Source organism: Nicotiana attenuata, unplaced genomic scaffold (assembly GCF_001879085.1).
Source record: "Nicotiana attenuata strain UT unplaced genomic scaffold, NIATTr2, whole genome shotgun sequence".
Classification (NCBI taxonomy): Eukaryota; Viridiplantae; Streptophyta; class Magnoliopsida; order Solanales; family Solanaceae; genus Nicotiana; species Nicotiana attenuata.
In genome coordinates this window covers 140,607-162,876 of record NW_017672117.1, presented here as the reverse complement: position 1 = coordinate 162,876, position 22,270 = coordinate 140,607, and the positions used below count along the sequence as shown (strand labels likewise).

The 22,270-nt window shown below is 39.4% G+C and overlaps 1 protein-coding gene across 1 annotated transcript; it reads left to right on the top strand.

Moving 5' to 3' along the window:
- The first annotated feature begins 10,428 nt into the window (after positions 1-10,428).
- Positions 10,429-19,566, top strand: LOC109211931. Its single transcript, XM_019375532.1, has 5 exons — positions 10,429-10,819; positions 17,547-17,611; positions 17,721-17,896; positions 18,593-18,701; positions 19,012-19,566. The coding sequence occupies exons 1-5, from the start codon at positions 10,579-10,581 to the stop codon at positions 19,321-19,323; spliced, it is 903 nt and encodes a 300-aa protein (XP_019231077.1). The 5' UTR covers positions 10,429-10,578; the 3' UTR covers positions 19,324-19,566.
- Positions 19,567-22,270: the final 2,704 nt, after the last annotated feature.

The following is a 22,270-nucleotide window of genomic DNA, read 5'->3' as shown; positions in this document are numbered from 1 at the left end:
AGTCAACGTCTCCTTGGAGTGGGTGGTCACTTTTAACATATTTTCTTAATTAAAGTATATTCATGGTACTTCATACTTATCCTATATGTCCATACCATTCGTTTAACAAGATATACGTGCCATCTCCTTAATTTTCAGGCCCTTGACAATTTGTCAGGTCATATGAGAACATTACTTGGAATAGATGAAAGAGCGTTTAAACTTACCGTGAATCTCAACGCACGAGTTAGAAGACAATCTCATAGTCAAGCTTTATCGCACGATATGGAGTGTTGAAGAAGGGTAACATTCCTAAATGTCCATGTAGCCTCCAACTTATATAAGTGGTCGACAACACACCGATAAGAAGGACTCTACTAGACACGGCTCCGAGACATCCTAGGACACTTTAAAACCTTAGGCTCTAATACCAAGTTTGTCACGCCCCAAAACCGAGGAGCGCGACCAGCGCTCAACCGAGTGAACCCGACTGAGCAAGCCTGTTAGATTTCATTCTACCCAATTTCATCCCTAAATAAAGAGGAGATGTATTCCATTAATCAAATACTGAAAAGATTTCATTAATCACCTCCATTTCATTCCCATTAACAACATCATTCAATATTTCCAAAATTGTACAAGTTTATAGATTTATTGAAAAACATGTTTGCCAAATACAAACATTACCAATATAATTCCCGACATCAAACACTACCCACAACCTGTCTACGGAGCCTCTAAATACAACTGAAGAGTAATATGGAAATGCCGGCAACAAGGCTCCGACTATACCTCAAAATATAAAGTACATGATAAACAATGATACAGGACCCCGAAATGAAGTGGCGCTCACCAAGTCAGCTGAAAGGAAGATGCGTCACTAGCTACGACCAACACTGCCTGCTATGGAACCACCTACATCCATTTAAAGATGTAGTGCCCCCGGCAAAAGGGATGTTAGTACTGTGGAATAGTACTAGTATGTATAACTTAACACCATCTCATTAGAAAGAACAACCATACAAAAATAAAGAAATCATAAGGATCAACAAAGCTTTAAACAATCACCACATCATCAAATAAGGGATCACATAGCTTTCACACAATTTCCATAGCTTTAGGTTGGGACATTAAATACTGTTACATCATCATTCACAATACCACCGCTTTATGCACGGAGTCCAATCACGACCCGATCGGCTAGGTTGCCTCATTTGAGACATATACCTCAGTCACAATTTCATTCTCACTTTCTGGTTTCAATATTAGCACAATTCCACCACGTGTGTGGCATGGCGTCCGATAACGGCCCGATCGGCTAGGCAGTCTTACCAAGACGTTTTTCCTTTTTCCATCAATCATCTCGTTTCAATCTTTATTTCGCATATATCAGCTCGTCGGCACTTGGGGCCACAATTATCACATCATACTTGGCACTAGGCCACATTTCATATCTCATATTTCACATCACATCACTTTCACTTTCAACATTAACCTTGCAATTTAAGATAGTGGGCACATACAAGAGCAATTCAAGTTGTAAGCATAGAGAGGAATTCACATGATTCAGCATAATAATCACAATTTAAACTTGACTTGAAATCTAGGCATTTTAGCATATAGTTCACATTCTTCACATGCATTTTAGCACATAGTTCACATTCTTCACATATCCTCAATTTACCAAGAATAGCATATTGAACACATTGAGATACACCTTTCGCATATATTCTTGCAACACCAATATAACAAGTGCTACATCAATCAAATTTCGGACATACAATATTTGCATGGACACCATGGGAGCTCAATTTCTAAGAAGAGGGGATTTTAGCCATACATACCTCAATAGAGCTTTGCTTAAATTCTTACAATAATTCCGGAACTCCTAGCAACTTCGATATATTTTATGAGAATTACAAGTTGAACACAAAATTAGAGAGATAATCAAGATTCTAGCTCATTTGAGTACATTATCAAGCACTAAGTGCGCATTATGATTTTAAGACCTTTTTGTGAGAGATTCTATCATCCTACATCCCATTTTTTATATTTTTAGCTCACAATCTCTCCATAACCTCTTATCATACATGCATGTGAGATAATCAACACTTATACCCATGAACCCACTTGTTAATTACCCATATTTAGCTAAAATTGAAATTAAGGGTTAGGGTGTAGAATCTTACCTCAATGATGAAATTCTTGTGTGTTTTCCTTGTTAATCTTCAAAGATTTGAGTAAGGATTAAAGAAGGATTTGATGAAGATTACTTTCTCACTCTAGGTCTCACTCTCTCACTCTAAAGCATCAGATTTTTCATCAAAAATGACACATTGCGTGTATATAAAGAAATTGGGTCGGGTTATAAGGATAGAAAATGGATAGTCCAAAATTTTCGGACTGGGCTACAGGCCTAGCGTCGCCAGCTTAAAGCCTGGCGTAGCTTGGCTTTATCCAGGCCTCACCTGCTTAAAGCCTGGACTAGCCTTGCTTTATCCAGGCCTCACCAGCTTAAAGCCTGGTCCAGCCTGGCTTTATCCATGCCTCACCAGCTTAAAGCCTGGTCTAGCTTTGATGAAAATTTCTACTCCCCAACGCATTGTACAACCCAAAACTCTGAAAATACAACGTATTAGCCTACCTTGACACCACAAAACCTTAATTTACATAGTGAAGTCTTTCGGGGCGTTACAGTGCGTTGGCGTCATTCTTGCGATATGACTGTGAATTGACCGAAGTGGCCCCGTCGGTACATTTTCCCAGAAGGTCATAAGTGCTTTGCCAGAGCTGATTGGCTATCAAAGTTAATGAATAGTCGCCGCCCTTCTTATATATACTTGTTTTCCTTTCATTGAAGGCTTTGCCGCTTTGTGCAACTATCTTTCTTTATAGAGTTCCTCTTTCTGCGCCAGTCCTAGTGCTGTTTCAGATCAAAGTTTTCGCCTGGATTTCCATATTCCCTTTCTTGTCCTGAAAGAACCATGGCTACCATGCCCAAATTCGCTCATCAGAAAGAGGGAAGTCCCACTTCTACCTCTCGCCCGGCTGGTGGCTCACCGCCGGCGTTTGGCGAGCTAAATTCGAACTGTTTCGTCACGATGAAGGATTTTGCGATAGAGAAACCTCTCAATGTCCCGGGTCATCGAGAACATGCATCGAGGTTCATTTGCTCAATAGAAGAAAGGCATCTTGAGGCTGTAAGGAGAGACTGTGGATGGGGAGGAAAGGTGAGGCTATAGATACCCTCCCGAGAAGAGGATATTATGACCCACATAGAGGGGTTTCTGACCGTGTACACATACCCTTTTACATTAGGTCCTCTCGACCGACTCGTGCTCGAATTCTATCGAAGATGTCAGGTTACTTTGGCACAGATTCATCCGTCTTTCTGGCGAATTATGTTGATAATGAGATTTTTTGCTGAGAAGGCTGAAATCGAGTTCACTCTGATCCACTTCATCAGCTTGTACCGGCCTTTGCATTATCGAGGTCTAATTATGCTAGAACGTCGATCCACCAAGCCCTTTATCACTAATGATGAAGAGGACAAGAATCGAGGGTGGATGAGTCGATTTGTTCGAGTGAGGACTGTCGACATTATTCCCGCGGAGTTCCTGCCGTTTCCAGAAAAATGGAATTTCAAGCGTAAGTGATATACCGAACTTTATCACTTTTGTTCTTGGTGGGGCCAAGTTTTGTAAGGACGTTTTCTTTCATTTTCCGCAGCGACCCCGTGGATGCCAAATATGGTCCCCGATCTTGCGGACTGGGCCCGTAAACTGGCGGCCTCTTCGACTCATGACGAGCGTAAGTGGTGAGATTTGTCGAAGGCAAAATGGGAGGCTAAGCATCATGGTATGTGCAATGTAGTCCTTCTCTCATAGGGTACCTTCCTTTACGTATGCTAATTTCTTTGTTTGCAGGCATCAGTGAGTTTTTTGAAGTGAGACCGTCTCCTTACGAGGAGGAGGAAGGACCTTCAACTTCCGAATCAAGGAAGGATAATAAGAGAAAAAGATCCTTGAAGGATGAGGACTCTCGTAGCAAGGCAGGATCCGCTCGGAGGCCTGAGGAGGGCGTTGCCGCTGATGAAGATCTCATCTATATTGGTAGCTCTGAGGATATCAGCATATCCGGAGAGGATAATTCTATAATGACGGCCTGAACCAGGAGGCCTCCCGAGATTGTTGAGCCTGCTGGGCTCAAAGCCCCCAATCTCGAGGGAGAGGTTCCACAAGAGAGGAGGAGCAATGGTCTTTCATTACCTGATTTGGCAGCTGGCCCTCGGGCGACGGGAAGTACCCTGAGGGAGATGGACTTTATCATGTCCCCGCCTGGAGAAGGGTGTCTCGGGTTGCTCTATTGGAGCCAATGAGACCGAGCCGGTAGATGCGAAATCGACCTTCGAGGAAAGCTCAACGACTCTGCTCTATGGTGCATTTTGGGTTTATTGTTGCTTTTCCAACTGTGTGTTTTCTCATTTTTGACCGAACCTTCTTTCCCATAGGCCTTTGATAAGCTCAAGTCTGAGCTGCTTCGCTGTGAGGCGAAGTTGCGTAAAGCTTTGAATAGGGAGAGATCTCTCAGGCTTTTTTGTTACAAGAAGGTAAGAGAGCTGATACATCTTCGATCGGAGTTGAACCGATGTTATGATTATGAAGGCAAGCTCGAGAGACAGGTAACCCTTGTTATAAAGGAATATAGGCTCCTTCTCCCGATTCCGGGAGCTAATGTTTTGATATCTCAGTTGCAGGAAAAGGTTGAGGCGTTGGAACGCCTTTGGGGAGAAGCCAACCAGGCAAATTCTGAATGCAGCGAATTGAGGACACAGATAGATGCTCATATTGCGGCCATTGACTAAGGCCTCCGCCCTCGAGATACAACTTCGTAATGCTTGAGAAAACAACTTGGTCTAGACCAGCAGAATTGCTAAACTTGAAACAGAACGTTTGGAAATGAAGGCCGAGGTTGTGGATGCTCGGGCCGAAGCCGAAGAGATCCGGGCAAAAGTCGATAAGAAGGTGGCCGTCTATCTACAAGATGCTGTTGAAGCTCGTACGAAGTTGAGGGAGGCTTTTGATCGAGAGAAGAGGAGCAACGAATACGTTCGGTGCAGATCCCGGAGGGAAACTCTCGAGGAGATTCATGGCAAGGGCTTCGATCTCTCGGAGGAGATAGAGCAGGCAAATGCGGAAGAGTTTGACGCCAGGTTCCTCGTTTACGATACCGAAGATAACGAGGAGGAGGACGATGCGGGAGATGGTCCCGAGGGAGCCGATTGAGACATAGTCCCCGAGGGGAGAGGCTAAATTCTCGAGGGCAGACTAGGTTTTTCTTTCTTGTTCTTTGTATCGGGCTCCCCGTGGGAGTGTTTGTAAATGTATCTTTGTACCATTATTTATAATAAAAAGGAACCCTTTGGTTTTTCCTTTATATAAATTCCCACTTGCTTGCGTTCTTATTTATGCTTCGAGTTTTGATGCCTGTTGACAATCAGTCCGATATGTTGGATTTCTAGATAAGAATGCTTAGCTTGTATTCGATGAACAATTGATAATGGTTGACCGTTTAGGGCTTGGTCCTCGAATCAAGTTTTGACTCAGGCTCGTCGACCCTCGGGTTTTCAATATGTTGGCCCTTAGGCTCTTTGGGCTGGCTCTTAGGCTCGTACGCATTGGCCCTTAGGCTCTTTGGGCTGGCTCTTACGCATTGGCGCTTAGGCTCTTTGGGCTGGCTCTTAGGCTTTTACGCATTGGCTCCTATGCTCTTTTTAGATTGGGTCGATGCGACCTCTAATATGGCTATAGTTTTCCCTCATTTCAGCTAAAAACTTTTGAAGTTTTGATTATGCCTTGGCATGTTTTACGTTCGTCCGACTCTTCGACAGCTCAAATGAGAACCTCGATTATGAGTCCATATGTGACAATAGTTGAGTACCTCGGGAGGCTCGCTCGAAGGCTGAGTTTTCGAAACCTTTTAATCGAAGGCTGATTGTTTTCGAAACCTTTTTATTGTTCGGAGCTGATATTATCGAAGCTCCTTTGCTTATGCCGAGGGTAGCATGATTAACTGGTTCTTTTTGAAGTACTTTTGAAGTATTTGGAGGCCTTTAGTTTTATGGCGGCAGTCGGAAGTCTCCGAACCGCGTTAATTCGGCCATAGCCTTTTGCTTGGCCGTAGCCTTTTGTTTGGCCGTAGCCTTTAGTCCCCGTGTGCGGTGATCTCGGCGTCTATATCGAGGGTATGCCTTTTTAGGGTTCTTACAAGTTTGAATATATAGCCTTGACCTTAATATCGGGGGTTATGCCTTTTATAAGGTCTTATAAGTTTGAGCACGCCTTCTTGAGGGCTTACAGATTTGATGTTGCCTCAGTGAGGGCTTACGAGCTTGAAGTTTGCCTGATCAAGGTCTTACAAATTCCAAGTTTTTGATGGCTCGATGAGCTGACTGTCGAAGACAGTCCCCGAGTGTTCGAGAGTTTTTGGCTCTTGGGCCGTTTTGCATGACAGTAGTGAACTTTTTCGAGGCACACTGTTGATGAAAAAAAAAGTCTTCCTTAATTACTTGATACATGCGTACACGTTTTTTGCTTTAGGAGGCTCGATTACTCTACATGGACACGGTTCATTTGACCGTTTGGGCTAATACAACATTCTCCTATCGAGGTCCTCCTAGGCATAGTTTGATTTCTTCCGAGGGGTGACCTCCTGGGGTGATGCCCCCCAGTATTGGAGGTTGATTGAAGAGAAACCTTGAATACTTGATGAGTTCTCCTTAGGTAGCACATAGATGTTGCCTCGTTAAAAACCTTGCCGGTAAAACCCGTTCGAGATAAAACCCGATCTAAGGATAAAAGAGTGCAATGCATGCTTTAAAACCCAAGGTCTTCGAGCTGAGGGCGCTCCGATTCCTTTCAATTGAATTCTTGCAATAAGTTAGTGTGAAACGTGAATGAAAAGGGAAGGGGTTATACCTTAACAATGATAGCGTTCGAGCCTTGATACGTTCTAATTGCTTGCTTCGAGGACGCGGTACGATCCTTTGTTCCCTTATTCGGATGTAGCTGAGAACGTCGGTTGTGCTTATTGTTCGGCTGTTTGCTTGTCTTTTGGCCTTTTCGGTGTAGAGGGCGCCGATGCTGGTGTCATGTCGTGTACCGCGAACATCTCTCTTGCTGCATGCTGCTCTCCGTGCACTGCTTTTACTCCATCCTTGGTTGGAAATTTCATCATTTGATGGAGAGTTGACAGCACTGACCTCGTGCTGTGTATCCATGGCCTTCCAAGCAAGGCATTGTATCTCATGTCTCCTTCGATGACATGAAACTTGGTATCTTGGATTGTACCGGCCACATTGACCGGGAGGATGATCTCCCCTTTCATCGTCTCGCTCGCCATGTTGAATCCATTGAGGAGTCCGAGCTGCTCCACCACCCTCGACCTGATTATGTTGTCCGAGCTACCTGGGTCCATGAGCACACGTTTAATTTGAAATTTATTCAAAAGAAAAGAAATTACCAATGCGTCATTATGAGGCTGAGACAAGGTCTCGATGTCTTCTTCGCTGAACGTGAGAGCATCCTATGGAATGTAACTCCGAGTCTGCTTTTCTCTGGTGATGGATATTTCCGTTCGCTTGACAATGTGTCCCTGCGGGGCGTTGATCCCTTCGATGATCATGTGGATGACGTGTTGTGGCTCTTCTGGTTCGTTCTTCCTGTTCGCCTCTCTTTCCCGAAATTGGTTTTTAGCTCGGTCGTTGAGGAACTCTCGAAGGTGCCCTTCGCTAATCAGTTGGGCTACCTCTTCTCGAAGCTGTCTGCAGTCCTCGGTTCTATGACCGTGAGTGCCGTGATATTTGCATAACAAGTTAGGATTTCTCTGTGAAGGGTCCGACAGTATGGGTCTTGGCCACCTGGTATCTTTGATTTTTACCTATGGCCTACGCGATGTCCGAGACATCGATGTTGAAGTTTTACTCGGATAGCCAGGGTGCTTCTACTGGCCCAGTGTACCTATCGAACCCGTTTTTATTTATGACTCCCCGGGAATTTGGACCCTGATCTGTCCTTCGATCGCCGCGAGGTATGTTACATTTCGGGGCGTTCCTTCGATCTTCCACATATGGCTGGTATCTTTCCTTGTTAGGTCTCGGCTCCCTTTCTGCAAACCTTTGTTCCTTTGTTACGAGCCTACTAGGATATACTGAGCCCAAAGGGGCTCCTAATTGGTCGTCTTCGACCCTGATCTTCGACTGGTACCTGTTGTGCACGTCCGCCCAAGTTACGGCGGGATACTCAATCAAATTTTGTTTTAGCTGCTTCGAAGCTATAGAGCTTCGCTCGTTCAAGCCCTGGGTGAAGGCTTGTACTGCCCAGTCGTCAGAGACTGGCGGTAATTCCATTCGCTCCATCTGAAAGAGAGATACGAATTCCCTTAGCATCTCGTTTTCTCTCTGTTTGATTTTGAAGACATCGAACTTCCTAGTGGCGACCTTGATGGCACCGGCGTGTGCCCTCACAAAAGAGTCTGCCAACATGGCAAATGAATCTATCGAGTTCGGGGGTAGGTTGTGATACCACATCATGGCCCCCTTCGACAGTGTCTCTCCAAATTTCTTCAGCAGGACGGGTTCAATCTCGTCGTCCTTTAAGTCGTTCCCTTTTACAGCGCAAGTATAAGCGGTGCCGTGCTCATTGGGGTCCGTGGTCCCGTTATACTTCGGGACATCGGGCATTCTGAATTTCTTCGGGATGGGCTTCGGAGCCGCACTTGATGGGAATGGTTTCTACACGAACTTCTTTGAATCTACACCCTTCAGAATCGGAGGTGCGCCCGGGATCTGATCGACCCTTTAAGTCTCCACCTTTTTATCATTATCCTCTATCTTCTTTTCTCCTGATTCAATCCTCTTAGTGAGGTCCTCGAGCATCTTCATAATAGCGGGGAATGTCGCTGACCCGTTGTTACTCGATCTTTCTGATGCCTGCTCGACTCGAGGAGCCATTTTCTGTGTTGTTGTGCTTGGAGTTTTTTGTTGGCTTTGTAGCTGAGCAATGGTCACTTGTTGCACTTGCAACATCTCAATAATGACTTGAAGACTAACGTCTCTTTCTTCCTCGCGTACACTTCCGTTGGTATGAGAGTTTAAGTCGATATGCACGGCGTTGCGTGAGCTCACGTCGATGGCAACTTGTGCTGGTGCCTCCCCTAGGTTTTGCGGTGGTACACCGGCATCTGTTGGTGCTACCCCTGGGTTTTGCGGTGGTACACCAGCGTCTGCGCTATTTTCTCCCTAAAGCCCAATACCGTTGTTCTCGCGTGCGTTTGCTGAGTTAGATATTTTGACCTGAAATCAGAGATTCTTGGACAAGAAAAAGTGTGAAGAATAACTTGCGTTTTCAGAAAACCAGCACCAAAACAATCACTATTAATTTTAGCCCCACGGTGGGCGCCAAACCATTTACTTTGAAAATGGTAACTACAATTATATTTGATTTTGTGGTTCTAAAAATACGTGATTTATTTTAAGACTAGTTGTTAAGCAATAGATGCTAGGGATAAGTAAAGAGAATAAGATGTGCAAACCAATGGGGTCACAAAGCTGGGCCTCGAGCTGGCTGGAGCAAGACCTCGTGGTCTAGTTGGGGTTAATAACGATAAACTATTGACAAAGAATCATTGGTAATGAGGGCCTTAAAGATGGCCTTTTATGATTATTAATGAGCAATAAATGAGAAACAATGAACAATGTAAAATAAGCAATAAATGTGTAGAACAATCATGTTAGCAAAGAGAGCAGATAATGTTGTGTTATATTCAATATCAAGGTGCCTTACAAAATGACAAAGGTCCCCTTTATATAGGAGGGTTGAATCCCAACATAGTACATGTCTAATAAATGACGAATAAATGCTACTAGTGCAGCTGTATAACGGCTCAGTGCGGATGTGTACTATTCTTGCAGACTCTGTCAGTCCTCATTGTGTGCCCTCGTGGGTTTCCCGCCTTTCCATGATGACCACCGACTCGTGTTGCTCGGAGATCGACCTTCGATGTGCCCCTCGAGGCCGGACGTGAAGTGGCACAGTATCCTCAAAGTCGAATTCTCCGATTTTGGCCGCATACACAGACGTATCATATTTGTATCAAATATATATCACATATATATTCATGTATACTTGTGTGTGTGATACATGCACGTTACATGATTGAAGATGATTTGACCCTTTTTGTATTTTATCACCTTGTTTGCTAGCTTATTCATACAATTTTCGTTCTATCTTGCGTCTAATGTTGGTCATCACGCTTGAAAATATAGAAGAAGATATTTGTGTGTGATTCTTGGAGAGAAAGAAACTTATCTATTTGACATTTTTAATTTTTATATATATTTGACTAGTTTTGATATATTTATAAATAATGGTTAGAGAAATATAAAGATTTTTGGGTGGATGAACTCGAACGGCGTCGTCAACTGCAGATGAATTCCAATAACGTCGTTATTGCTTTTGTCGACCAGCAAAGCCATTAAATTTTGTTGGTATTTAATTTGTTGTTCCCTTTTCTTTTCCAACGAATAAACTGCCCAGAGGAATGAGTTTAAGTACCGGTTTGATGACATGGAGCCCAAATTCAGCTTTCCTGCCAATGTCCATGGGTTCTAGCAGTAATAGTAGCAGGATTTCCTGTCATACACTTTCGAATAAGGCGAGAAGGAGAAGGGTATGTATAACGGTGAATGCCAAGAAGAGAAGCGAACCAGTTCTCAAGCCCTCCGTTGTTGAAAAAGTTTCTTTGGTTGATGAGGCTGAGGATGGGCTTCTTCTTGAAGATGGTATGCAATTTACTAGAAATTAAGCATTGCTTTTTTTATTTTGTATTTTTTTTAATGTCTACTTTTGTTTGTGGTATCTCTTATCTATTGACAATTTAACGATTTGGATTTCATATCTTCCGCGATTTTATTCTATTCTAACCAGTTGGTCTTCATCTTGTTAGTAGAGATTACCGCATATCCATTCAATTGTCTCTCTCATGTTGTGACAAATAAAGGCAGTGGGTGAAGCTTTGCTATCTTGCCCATTTTTCAGTTTGTAGTTTGTATTCCACTAGGGTTAGTTTGGTAGGATGTATTAGGGAAAATAAAACATGTATTAGCTTTAGTATTATTAATCTCTCTATAACTAATACTTATAGTAGATATACACCATATTCACTACTATTCAATACATAGCAAACCATGGCATTAGCAATACCATAATTTTTAGTACATGGATAAGTATGTATAAAGATAGAACTGCCCTTTCAAAACCTTTAATACATCATATCAAACTGTTGATAAGAATTAATCCCAGCATAATTAATCTCAGCATTACTAATCCTAAAATTACTAATACACCTTATTCAGTACTATTCTTATACACCTTACCAAACGACCCCTAATTGTGTTAGGAGTCATTTGGTTTGCGGACTAGTTATACAACTATTCTAATACAATGACTTTTATTAGTTGAATAATAATATAGCAAGTCTTAATGAATAACGATACATAGATTGTTAGTACAATAGATCCTTGTGGTCCGGTCCTTCCCCGGACCGCGCGCATAGCGGGAGCTTAGTGCACCGGGCTTCCCCTTTTTTTTTTTTGATTGTTCGTAAAATAACTATACGTAGGTTATCATTTGGTGAATAGTAATGCAATGATTATTATGTAGGTATATGCGATATCAACGTCAATAATTAGCTTTAAGGTTATTTCTGTCATTTCAGGTGCTAATTCATATATTCCTATTCCGTATTCTATTCTGAGTAAAGTTACACATGGATTCTTGCAAAGTATATCAGTATTGGCAACGTAGAGTTCTATATTGTAAACCCAACATTGTGGAGTATTATTTATGCATAATTTTACAAAGTTTGCATTAGTTTCTTTAAATTAAATTTTACATGAGTAATAGTAGTAAATTAGAATTTTATGCAATAGATAAAGATGTTGCCCATAGGATTAAAATCGGATGGTTGAAATGGAGAAATGCTACCGGGGTGTTATGTGATAGAAGGACGCCCGCCAAAGTGAAAAGTGAGATCTATAGAACAGATATAAGACCGACAATGTTATATGGTAGTGAATGGGCTGCTAAAGTCCAACATATCCACAAGATGAGTGTTTTGTTTGATGTGGATACTAAGATAGATGTGCAGTCATAGATAAAATTAAAAGTGATCACATTCGCAAGAAGGTGCAAGTAACACGCATTGAAGATAAAAAGAGAGAAGGTCACTTGAGATGGTTTGGTCATGTCTTGCGTTGCCCTACATAGGTACCGGTACATAGGCGTGGAGTCTATGGTGAGCGATAGTGTTAAAAGGGAACGAGGTAGACCTAAAATCACATGGAAGTTGTCTCGAAAGACCTACAAATCATTGGAATCAATGCAGACTTAGCTAAAGATAGGACATAATGGAAGAAAATGATTCATATAGGTCGGAATAGGCTTTAAATTTAATTGAGAACTTTAATATTATTACGATTACATATATATATATATATATATATATATATATATATATATATATATATATATATATATATATATATATATATATATATATATGAAGAAGTGATGACGATATGCGTTGAGCTTAAAGAAAGAAGTGAGGATTCAGACCCCAACTTTATTTAGGACTGAGGCGTAGTTGTTGTATGCCAGAATTATTTTTTCTTCTATAGCAAACCAAACGAGTTACTAATTTGGTAATACGTTTTGTATAGAGGAAAAGGAGTTATTACTTTTCCCACAACATACTTTTGTCTTCTCCTTTGCTCTAGTTACCTCAAAATGGATATAAAAAACTAATAATCAAGGATATATAGGAATTGCAGTAGTCCATTGTGTGTCTGGAAGTCCAGACAACTGAAATGGTCTTTAAGTTTGGGAAGTTTCTCTCATGAACTTATTTCCTTTCTGAATTTATTTCAGTAGGTGTTTCTCCAAGGATGTAGCCTTATTTGTCTGCTTCCTATGTTGCTCAGAATCTCCGAAAATATTGCTGGGTGCATGTCGGATTCTCCAAAGCAGTGTATTTTTGGAGAATCCGACACGGGTGCGGCAGTATTTTGGAGAGTCCGCGCAACATAGTCTGCTTCTACTACATGAAAGATACGCATAACCTATCAGCTTAACGTTTGAGAAATTATAAATACTCGAACATTAAGATCCTTCATACAAGTCAAAATTCTGTTAAATTATTGCTATAGAATCTGTTGCCTAAATCCTTATGGGCTAACTATAAAGTTATACAAATTATCAATGAATTTGCTGACAAAAACATCTCTATTCTCTGATGCATCCTAATGGAGAATGCAGGCAACAAGATAGTAAATATGCATATGGTATTTTCCTTTTCTCTTCCTGTTGTGGGTAGTACATGCAAAAAAAGTACGCAGGTAAATAAAAAGCAGTATTATGTGGTCGAATATTTTTTAAGGCTTCAGCTACTGCTGTCATTAGCAATTTGTTCTGCTGGCTCCTTTGTAACCAAAACTCTTCTTAGGAAGAGGTTCCAATGAGAGCTAAAATAACATTGTGATCCTTAACAAATTGCTTCCTTCTACTGCATATTTGGTAATTGTTTATTTGACCTGATCTCTAACCATGCTGAGGAAGGCATCATCATTGGCTGTAAAAGTGAAACGATTACTTGTGTGGTATTAGTATCTCTATTTTGTAGGACATTTATATGGATGGAAATATTTACTTGATATAGATATGGCGTAATCCTCTTCACAGCCTGACTCCTGAGGACCAATCGATATGAAATTTAAACTGTAGAACTTGGTACTTTCTGAGGAAAGAAATTGGAAACAATAGAGACAAGCTTAAGACGAATGAAAACAACATAATATATGCTAAGATGATAACGTTCTATAGAATGATTAGAACGTTAGAATTATAATGTTAGAAGTGTTAGTTTCCCTTCAATAATCCCACATCGAACAAATGTCATATGTTTATTGTGTTTGATGGTCTTGCATTCATGAAATTATCTAGTCATCGATACATCTCTTCTCTTCTCTTACATAGACCTAATTAACTTTCGCCTACTGGAAGGCGGTCCTTAGCATTGCCACTTGTCCAACCAAGATTTGTCTTTATTTTAACAATTTTCTATTCTTGTCTCTTTTTATCGATTGTTCTGGCGTTACCACTCTTATTTTTAGTGATCCTTCCGGTGGTACCACACCTTTTTGCAGTGAGTTTCTGGCTATAGTATGTCTCTGTTAAATGTTCCAAAAACAACGATCTTCTTCCGGATGATAGTTCATGTGGTACTGCTTTTATTTTTAATAACTGTTCCATGATATTGTGCCTCTTTTCCGGTGACTATTGCGATGGTTATGCATCTCTTTCTGATGATCGTTCTGGCATCACCATTTCTTTTCAGTCATTCTTTTGTTCACTTTGCTGTGACATTCTGGTCATATAAATATTTCTGGCAAGATACCCACAACCATGACTTTTCAGTGATCTTTTTAGTAGGTTTTCAGAAAATTATTTACTTTCCTATATTTTCAAAAATAAGTAAATTCAAATTGGTTTTTCGATCTTGAGTTGAACTTTGTCTAAAATTGGAGCGATATCATATGTTTGTTGTGCAAACACTTATAAATAAGTGATTCTTGTCATCAATACATATCTTCTTTCCTATTATCTTGTCAAATAATCAATTCATCATTTCCCATCTCTAATATTTTCAACCACGTGAGAGAATAAGAGAAGGGAAGAGATGTATTGGTGCTTGATATTTCTTGCTTAAGATACTTATTTTGCGAGTGTAAAAACAATGCATATATAGTTTTACTTCATGAATGTAAGACACACTTACTACGTAGGTATCTAAACATATTTCACAATGTCCAACATAGAAAATATCTAGCTTATAAACTTAATACCTTTAACAGTCTAACTCGAATAATCTAACATTAGCACTGAACATTCTAACAAGAACAACTGTTTTCTGATTTGGGTAACAACCTCATCTTTGAGACAAAATAAATATTAATATGCTACAATCTAAATAGAAAACAATGGCTTTTCTTTTTGGCATTGACATTCATCATACTCGCTTTCTTAGTAAGTTGATTAATTGGTTTTAGTTTTTGTCACACCCCAATTCTGGAGAAACAGCTAGGCACCTGATGCCTTTAACTTTCATCGAGCGAACCAGCTAGACATGTCTACTCATATCGTGAACATGTATTAACATGGTAATCTAACTCCATAAATTCTATCCTTAGCATTAAATGGGTTATTAACGCTTTACAAGTCAATGTCCATTTTATAACTCCCAAGTCATTATTCATCTTCTTCCTCAACTACCCAACCACATTCTCAAGACCTACTTTTGGCTTTCAACCAATATTTCAATTAACCATGATTGCTACTCATAATCACTTTCGGCTTACTCATTTATACACAACAAATGAAGATCGGGTAGTGGGATTACCTCTTAAGACAATTCCTGAAAATATTAACTTTCGGGAATTCTTGGGGTTGAGGAATCTAAACCATAGTCTTGAATTTTGATGTTAGGGCTGACATGAATGGACTATAATTACTCCAAAACTCCATAATTTTACTTACTTGGGTGGTTGGAGTTGACCTTGGGGTGAAAATTCTCCCAGAACTGAGCCCTAGCCTTCTTGTACATGTTTAGGATCAAAATTAACCGAGTGGAGGCCTTTGTATAGTGTCTTGGCAGCTGGGCAAAGTTCTGGCCGCACTTTGTTTTGCTGGCTCACTTCGGTGACCCCCTCTGAAGTTTCAAAATTGTGGTACACAGTTTGGTTTGCTGCTTGCAGTTTAACCCCCTATTGGAGACCTTCAACAAAACACCCATTATTTTTTGTAGAAATGCCTGAATATCAAACAGCTTGAAACGTTGGAAAGTAGACTTCAAGGGTGACAATTTTCATTCAGAAATCATAATCAAATTCTTTTGTGAGAGTTTGTACTCTTTTGAAGTTGGCTATGTTTCACTTTGGTCATCTTTTCCCTTTATCATTTCCAGCTCGCTCCAAATTACTTCTCTCCCACTCTCAAACATCCATATTCATTTTTCAAGCATTTGCTTTGTTTTAGGTTTGTGTCATATATCCATTCATATAAAGTAGCAGAACACTTTGCTATTATACGAGACAACTTATGAGTAAAATAATAAATGTTCACAAAGAATTTAATTATACTAGCTTTAAATCAATAACTTCAATTAATTGTCGAGATATATACTTATATATCTCATAATTGTTGGGTGTATCCTAATACCCGTGCTCATACTATTATCCACAACCCTGAATCCTAAGATTTAGGGGAGACAAATCTGACTTCTAAGTTCGCACCCGTATTAGGTGCCCACACTCGTATTCGAGCAACATATGGTACGACGTAGTTCTTTTGTTTTGTTAATCACACCTTCCTAGATGGATCTATTTTATTTTTACTACTCTGAGTACAAGAACTGTTTATCTGAAGTTTGATTTTGCAAACCTTTTCTACTTCAAAATGACGAAAAAATATCTAAGAATAACAACAACAACATATCCAGTGTATCCCCACAAGTGGGGCCCGGGGAGAGTAGTATGTACGCATACCTTATCCCTACCTTGTGAAGGTAGAGAGGCTTTCTGGAAGACTCTCAGCTCAATAAAGCAAAACACAGCAGTTATGGCAAAAAAACTACGGTAAGCGAAATAGTAACAACAGCCAGAGAAAGAAGAAAAAAAAATGAAGCAAAGGAGACATCAGGTAATCATATCGATCTAAAAATAGGGAACACGCACACTTGCTACAGTTATGGAAGGAAGTACAGGTTTGGAAAGGAAATACGCTCGACTACTTACTAACCTACAACCCTAATCCGCGATCCCCACATCCTCCTATCAAGGGTCATGTTCTCGGTAAGCTGAAGATGTGCCATGTTTTGTCTGATCACCTCTCCCCAATATTTCTTCGGCCTACCTCTACCTCTCCTAGGACCCACCATAGCCAACCTCTCACATCTCACTGGGGCATCTGTGCCTCTCCTCTTCACGTGCCCGAACCATCTCAGCCTCGCTTCCTGTATCTTGTCCACCACACAAGCCACTCCCATCTTATCTCGAATATCTTCATTCCTAATCCTATCCCTTCTATTATGAGCACACATCCATCTCAGCATCCTCATCTCCGCAACTTTATCTAAGAATAGTAGTCAAATATTGTAGTATTATTTTGATTGATTTTTAGGAAGCACAGTAGGACAATCATTTTGGGAGAGGAGAACAATTGTGCTTGATCACATTTGTCTTGTTTTCCTTCTAGCATTTTTTGAGGATGCTTCTAATTATATCATCTATTAAACATTTAAAATCACAGTGTTGTTTCCTCATCTTGGCAAACAGTACTTCACACGCAGTGAAGATGAGGATTTATCCTGTAAGCTGATTTCCATGATGAAACAAATGAGTTAAGTATTCTGTTTTAATAAACAATAATGTTGAATGCCTAAATTTTTAATGATAGAGGACCTGGTGGATGATGATGATGGGGTCTTTGAAGAGTATTTTGAGGAAGACGCCGAACTTTATGTAAGTTGTACAAGAAACTTCAAGTTTTGTATGGTATTTAAGTTTCATTAATTTTCAGTATAACCACTTTGTGAATTTCATATAGTGAACCACTTTTTCCTGTTTTAAGGTTGGGGATGGATCGGGAGGAGGAGGGATCTCTCTGTCTGGGACATCATGGGACAAAAGGGCATTAGAACTTGCAGAAGAAGTTGCTCTATCATTTGATGGGGAATTGGGAATTTATGCCTTTAAAACATTGAAAAATGCCAACATTCAAGTACGAGTGGAGAGACTTACAAATAAGTAAGCTGCAGACATTTGCTTGAGACAACTATTAGTTGCATATGTCATGAACCACGTATTAAATCCAGTTAAAACCTCTATCTGATGAAGGGAGAAGCAGGTCAAAAGTTTCTTTCCTTTTTGTTTCCACGGCTTAATTTGCAATTGTTTTCTGATCGACTGAAATGCATTATTTCTTAAGGAGCTTTTGTCCATAAGATGAAACCTTTTGTACTGCTATATTGCTAGCTATATCTCTAGTGCCATTGAGTAACTAGGCTCCTCCTATCTTTCTCCTTCTAAATACCGTCGTACTATCTTGGCTACCTTCTATCTTCCTGCTTACTTGGGCTTTCTGGATTAGCAAAAGAAGTTCCTAGAAGTTTCTGAATAATTAGGAAAATTACCCTTATGTAAAAGAAAATGATAAGGTTTGAGACATAAGTAGCCTAAAGAATGTCATGTGATTGTTTGAAGAGACTGCAATGGTCTAGCATCTTTGAGTAGGTCCTCTCCCAGCTCTTTCTAGAATGATATATTCATGTTTAGCGACTTATCAAATATTCAAACATTATTACGTCTGTGCACTTAATTCAGTATCTTTTGTTGCACCATTCATCTGTGGTTGTATCTTTTGCTTTTCTTCTATTTTTACGTTTCCACAAGTTATTGTGTAGATACCATATGTAGTCTTGATGTGCAAAATTGTGCATGCAGGTCAGGTACTCCTAGTATGATGGATATTGAAGCTTTCTCATTAAGATACAGAGAAAAGCTTGATGAAGCTGAGGTGGCTGGATCTATTCCAAATAACATATCTCTTGAGGTTGGTAATCCTTTTCTGCGTTGCCCGTTTGATGTTATTCTATGTCATCTAGAAGGATTCGTCATCACAAAAGACCAAGTTTCTAGCTCTCTTATACTAAGACTTAAGGTAGTGAATAATCTTTGCAAGGAAACAATTGTATTGCTTCTAAACTTCCCAAGACATTGCATTTCTCCTGAAACATCATATCTGCATGTCACGATCTTGCAATCATATGTTAAAGTTTCTTTATTTTATCACATCTTTTTTTCTTCTTTTTCTGATGAAACTCTATTAATTTCAATCTTTTGCATATGAAAAAATTTACCAGGTATCATCACCCGGTGTTGAGAGAGTTATTCGGATTCCCCAAGATCTCGACCGGTTCAAGGATCGTCCTATGTATGTAAAATATGTTAGTGATGAAGTGGCTGAGGGTGGATCATCATCTGAACATGATGGTGTTCTCAGGCTTGTCTCCTTCAATTTGGAAACTAATGCTTGTATTTGGGGCATAGCAGATGTTAGAGTGAATAGAGAAAAAGCAGGGAAAGGTAAACCTCTAAGCAAAAAGCAAAGAGATTGGCGCTTGGAGACACCATTTACGTCCTTGCGTTTAGTTCGTTTATATTCTGAATTTTAGAAATTTTAGAGGTTCAAACATTTAAAGTCACTAAGGGTCCTTTTAGCAAAGAACCTATTCTGCTAGCAAGGTTTACATAAGAAGTGAAAAAAGGACAATACGATTCATTATGGTACAGGATATGAAAGTTTGTATGAAACTGGATTCAGAAGTAACTGGATCATAACATTTTGAAGATTTTGTATTACAAATTTGGGGCGATGTGCACAAATAGCCACTAACAGCACCTGTCTTTATTTTAAAGCCAGTGTTTTAAATGTCTTTAGTTTTTAGCCACTGGTTTAATAAACTTATACCTGACCGGACGAAAATACCCTTCTGCTATAACTTATACCTACGCTAGCAGCAGCAACGTAGCAGCAGAAGCAGCAGAAGCGGCGCAGCAGCACTTCACTGTGATCGTCGAAATTGAAGAAAATTCTCTTCCGATTTCAAAAATTCAACATTCTCATCCAAAGATCGACATAGATTTACAGTAAGTTATACTTTTATGTGTTTCTATTGATTTTTATTTCGACATAGTTATACTCCTTCCGATTTCTATTGATTTTTATACAGTAAGTAGAAATTTGATTTTTTTTTTTTTGAATTTCTGGATTGATAAAGTTAAGGACATCGCCTCCTATGATAATTCTATAAAAATTGAGCACATAATAATAAGGACATAGTGTCCTCATTTTGCAAATTAAATTGAAAAAGTTAAGGACACAATGTCCTTAACTTTGTTGTTGTTCTTCTGTATATTAAGGACATACTGTCATAGTTTTGCAAATTGTTTTGAGAAAGTAAAGGACACTAAGTCCTGAAGTTTGAGTTTCAAATTGAAAAAGTTAAGGACATTTGGTCCTTAACTTACACTTATTAGTTAAAACCTATCCTTAAGTTTGAATTACATATTGAAAAGTTAAGGACATGAGTCTTTAAATTTGACTTACAGGTTCAAAAGTTAAGGACATGAAGTCCATAAGTTTTACTTGCAGGTTCAAAAGTTAAGACAGGAAGTCCTTAAGTTTGAATTACAGGTTGAAAAGTTAAGGGCATGAGTCCTTTAGTTTGACTTGAAGGTTCAAAAGTTAAGGACAGGAAGTCCTTAAGTTTTACTTGCAGGTTCTAAAGTTAAGGATAGGAAGTCCTGAAGTTTGAATTACAGGTTGAAAAGTTAAGGGCATGAGTCCTTAAGTTTGACTTGAAGGTTCAAAAGTTAAGGACGGGCAGTCCTTAATTTTGAATTCCAAGTTCAAAAGTTAAGGACACGCAGTCCTTAAGTTTCAGTTACAGGTTCAAAAGTTAAGGACAGGCAGTCCTTAACTTTGAATTCCAAGTTCAAATGTTAAGGGCACTTGGTCCTGAACTGACACTTACAACTTCAAAAGTCCAGGACACTTAGTCCTAAAATTAGTCTTACAATCACAGAAGTTAAGGACGTAATGAAATACATTAATGGGACTTACTCTTTTTTGCGACCTCTCCTTTTCTCCTTGCGCAACCACCCAATGAATTTCTTCATTAATTTTGCATATTCTGTGGCATAATGAAAAATACACCTACGAGTATATGTTGATTTTATCCAGCCTGAACTCTTCGTAGTATTTTGATTGTCTGCCATCGAAGTTCCTGCTTTTCTTTCCTGATCAAAAGGAGATTTCAACTGCCAACTTAGCTTCTTGTTCCTTTTACCTCGACCAAGCTCTTCTTCAACATTTCCTTCAACCTCCATACTCAAAGCCCCATCAATGCTCATTTGTGTACTTGGAGGAGTAGGAGTAAGAATAGACAATGACGGACCATCATAACCAATACTGTCTCTCTTTCTTTTCCTCGTATATTGGTTAAGAGCTTCATCATTGTTGTCCTCTGCCAGCAACACTATATATATATTAGTTTGCTGCAACTCGTCAAATGAAGAGACAAAATTTCAATTATGAATATAATATTTAGGACACAATCAGTACCTGTCTTCTGCACACTACCTTCTTGTATTTTCTCAACAGACAATTCAGCTAAGATATTACTTGCATCATTTTCTTTTTCTTCCAATTGCACATTTTCTTTATCTTGCAATTATTCACCATGTGCTTCAGTTGCTTGTTCACAAGATTCTGCAAAAATATTTATAAGAGCTAACACAATTAGTACTTGTTAATAATCTTTGATTAAAACAAACATATATAAAATTAAAAAAAAACACTGTCTAACCATTTGCAATAGTCAAGATCATCCCAATTATATCATTATCTTCACTAGCATTTTCTTGGGTTCCAATATTGTCGTTAAGAGAGGGAGGTCTAGAGAGATCACATGTTGCATCTATGCATTTGGAACCAATCTCACTTCTGCTTGTTCCTTCGGTATTTTCTACGTCTTGAGATTGTACTCCACTTTTCTCTTGATACTCCACTCCAGGTTCTTCCTTTGCAGCTTCAAAAGATTCTGTAATATTTGCAATTAATACCCATTCTAATAATTCACGAAAACTAACATACAATATATAATGAAAATTTTATCTAACCTTGATTGGCACAAGTTTGAACTCCAAATTTTTCTTTGTATGACAGAGGTGTAGACAGATCATATGTTCCTTCTAAGCATTTGCATACAATCTCGCTGACACTTGTTCCCAATGGACTTGCTAAATCCTCCTGAGATTGCAATCCACATTTACAATTTTTTTTTTGTTTCTCCTTTCTCTTTTGGATTTTCCTGGTCTTGACATTCTCCTACATCTTCAACTTCCACTCCATCAATAGATTCTATAAATAATTGTAATCACAAAAAAGTTTATATGTATTACTCTATTGAATATAAATTTCAACGAAAAAAATTCAAAATCTATATCTAACCTTTCCCAATATCAGTAACGTTCTCAGTTTCATCATCTAGATGTGCATCTCTAAAATCGCTTTCATACTGAACTTCTGCATGCACATCCATATCATCACGTTCATCA

Excerpts from the sequence above, each read along its gene's own strand:
- LOC109211931 (XM_019375532.1), top strand. The coding sequence starts at position 10,579 with ATGAGTTTAAGTACCGGTTTGATGACATGGAGCCCAAATTCAGCTTTC. Across the intron at positions 17,612-17,720 it reads AGGAAGACGCCGAACTTTAT|GTTGGGGATGGATCGGGAGG; the intron begins GTAAGTTGTACA and ends TCCTGTTTTAAG. Across the intron at positions 18,702-19,011 it reads CAAATAACATATCTCTTGAG|GTATCATCACCCGGTGTTGA; the intron begins GTTGGTAATCCT and ends AAAATTTACCAG.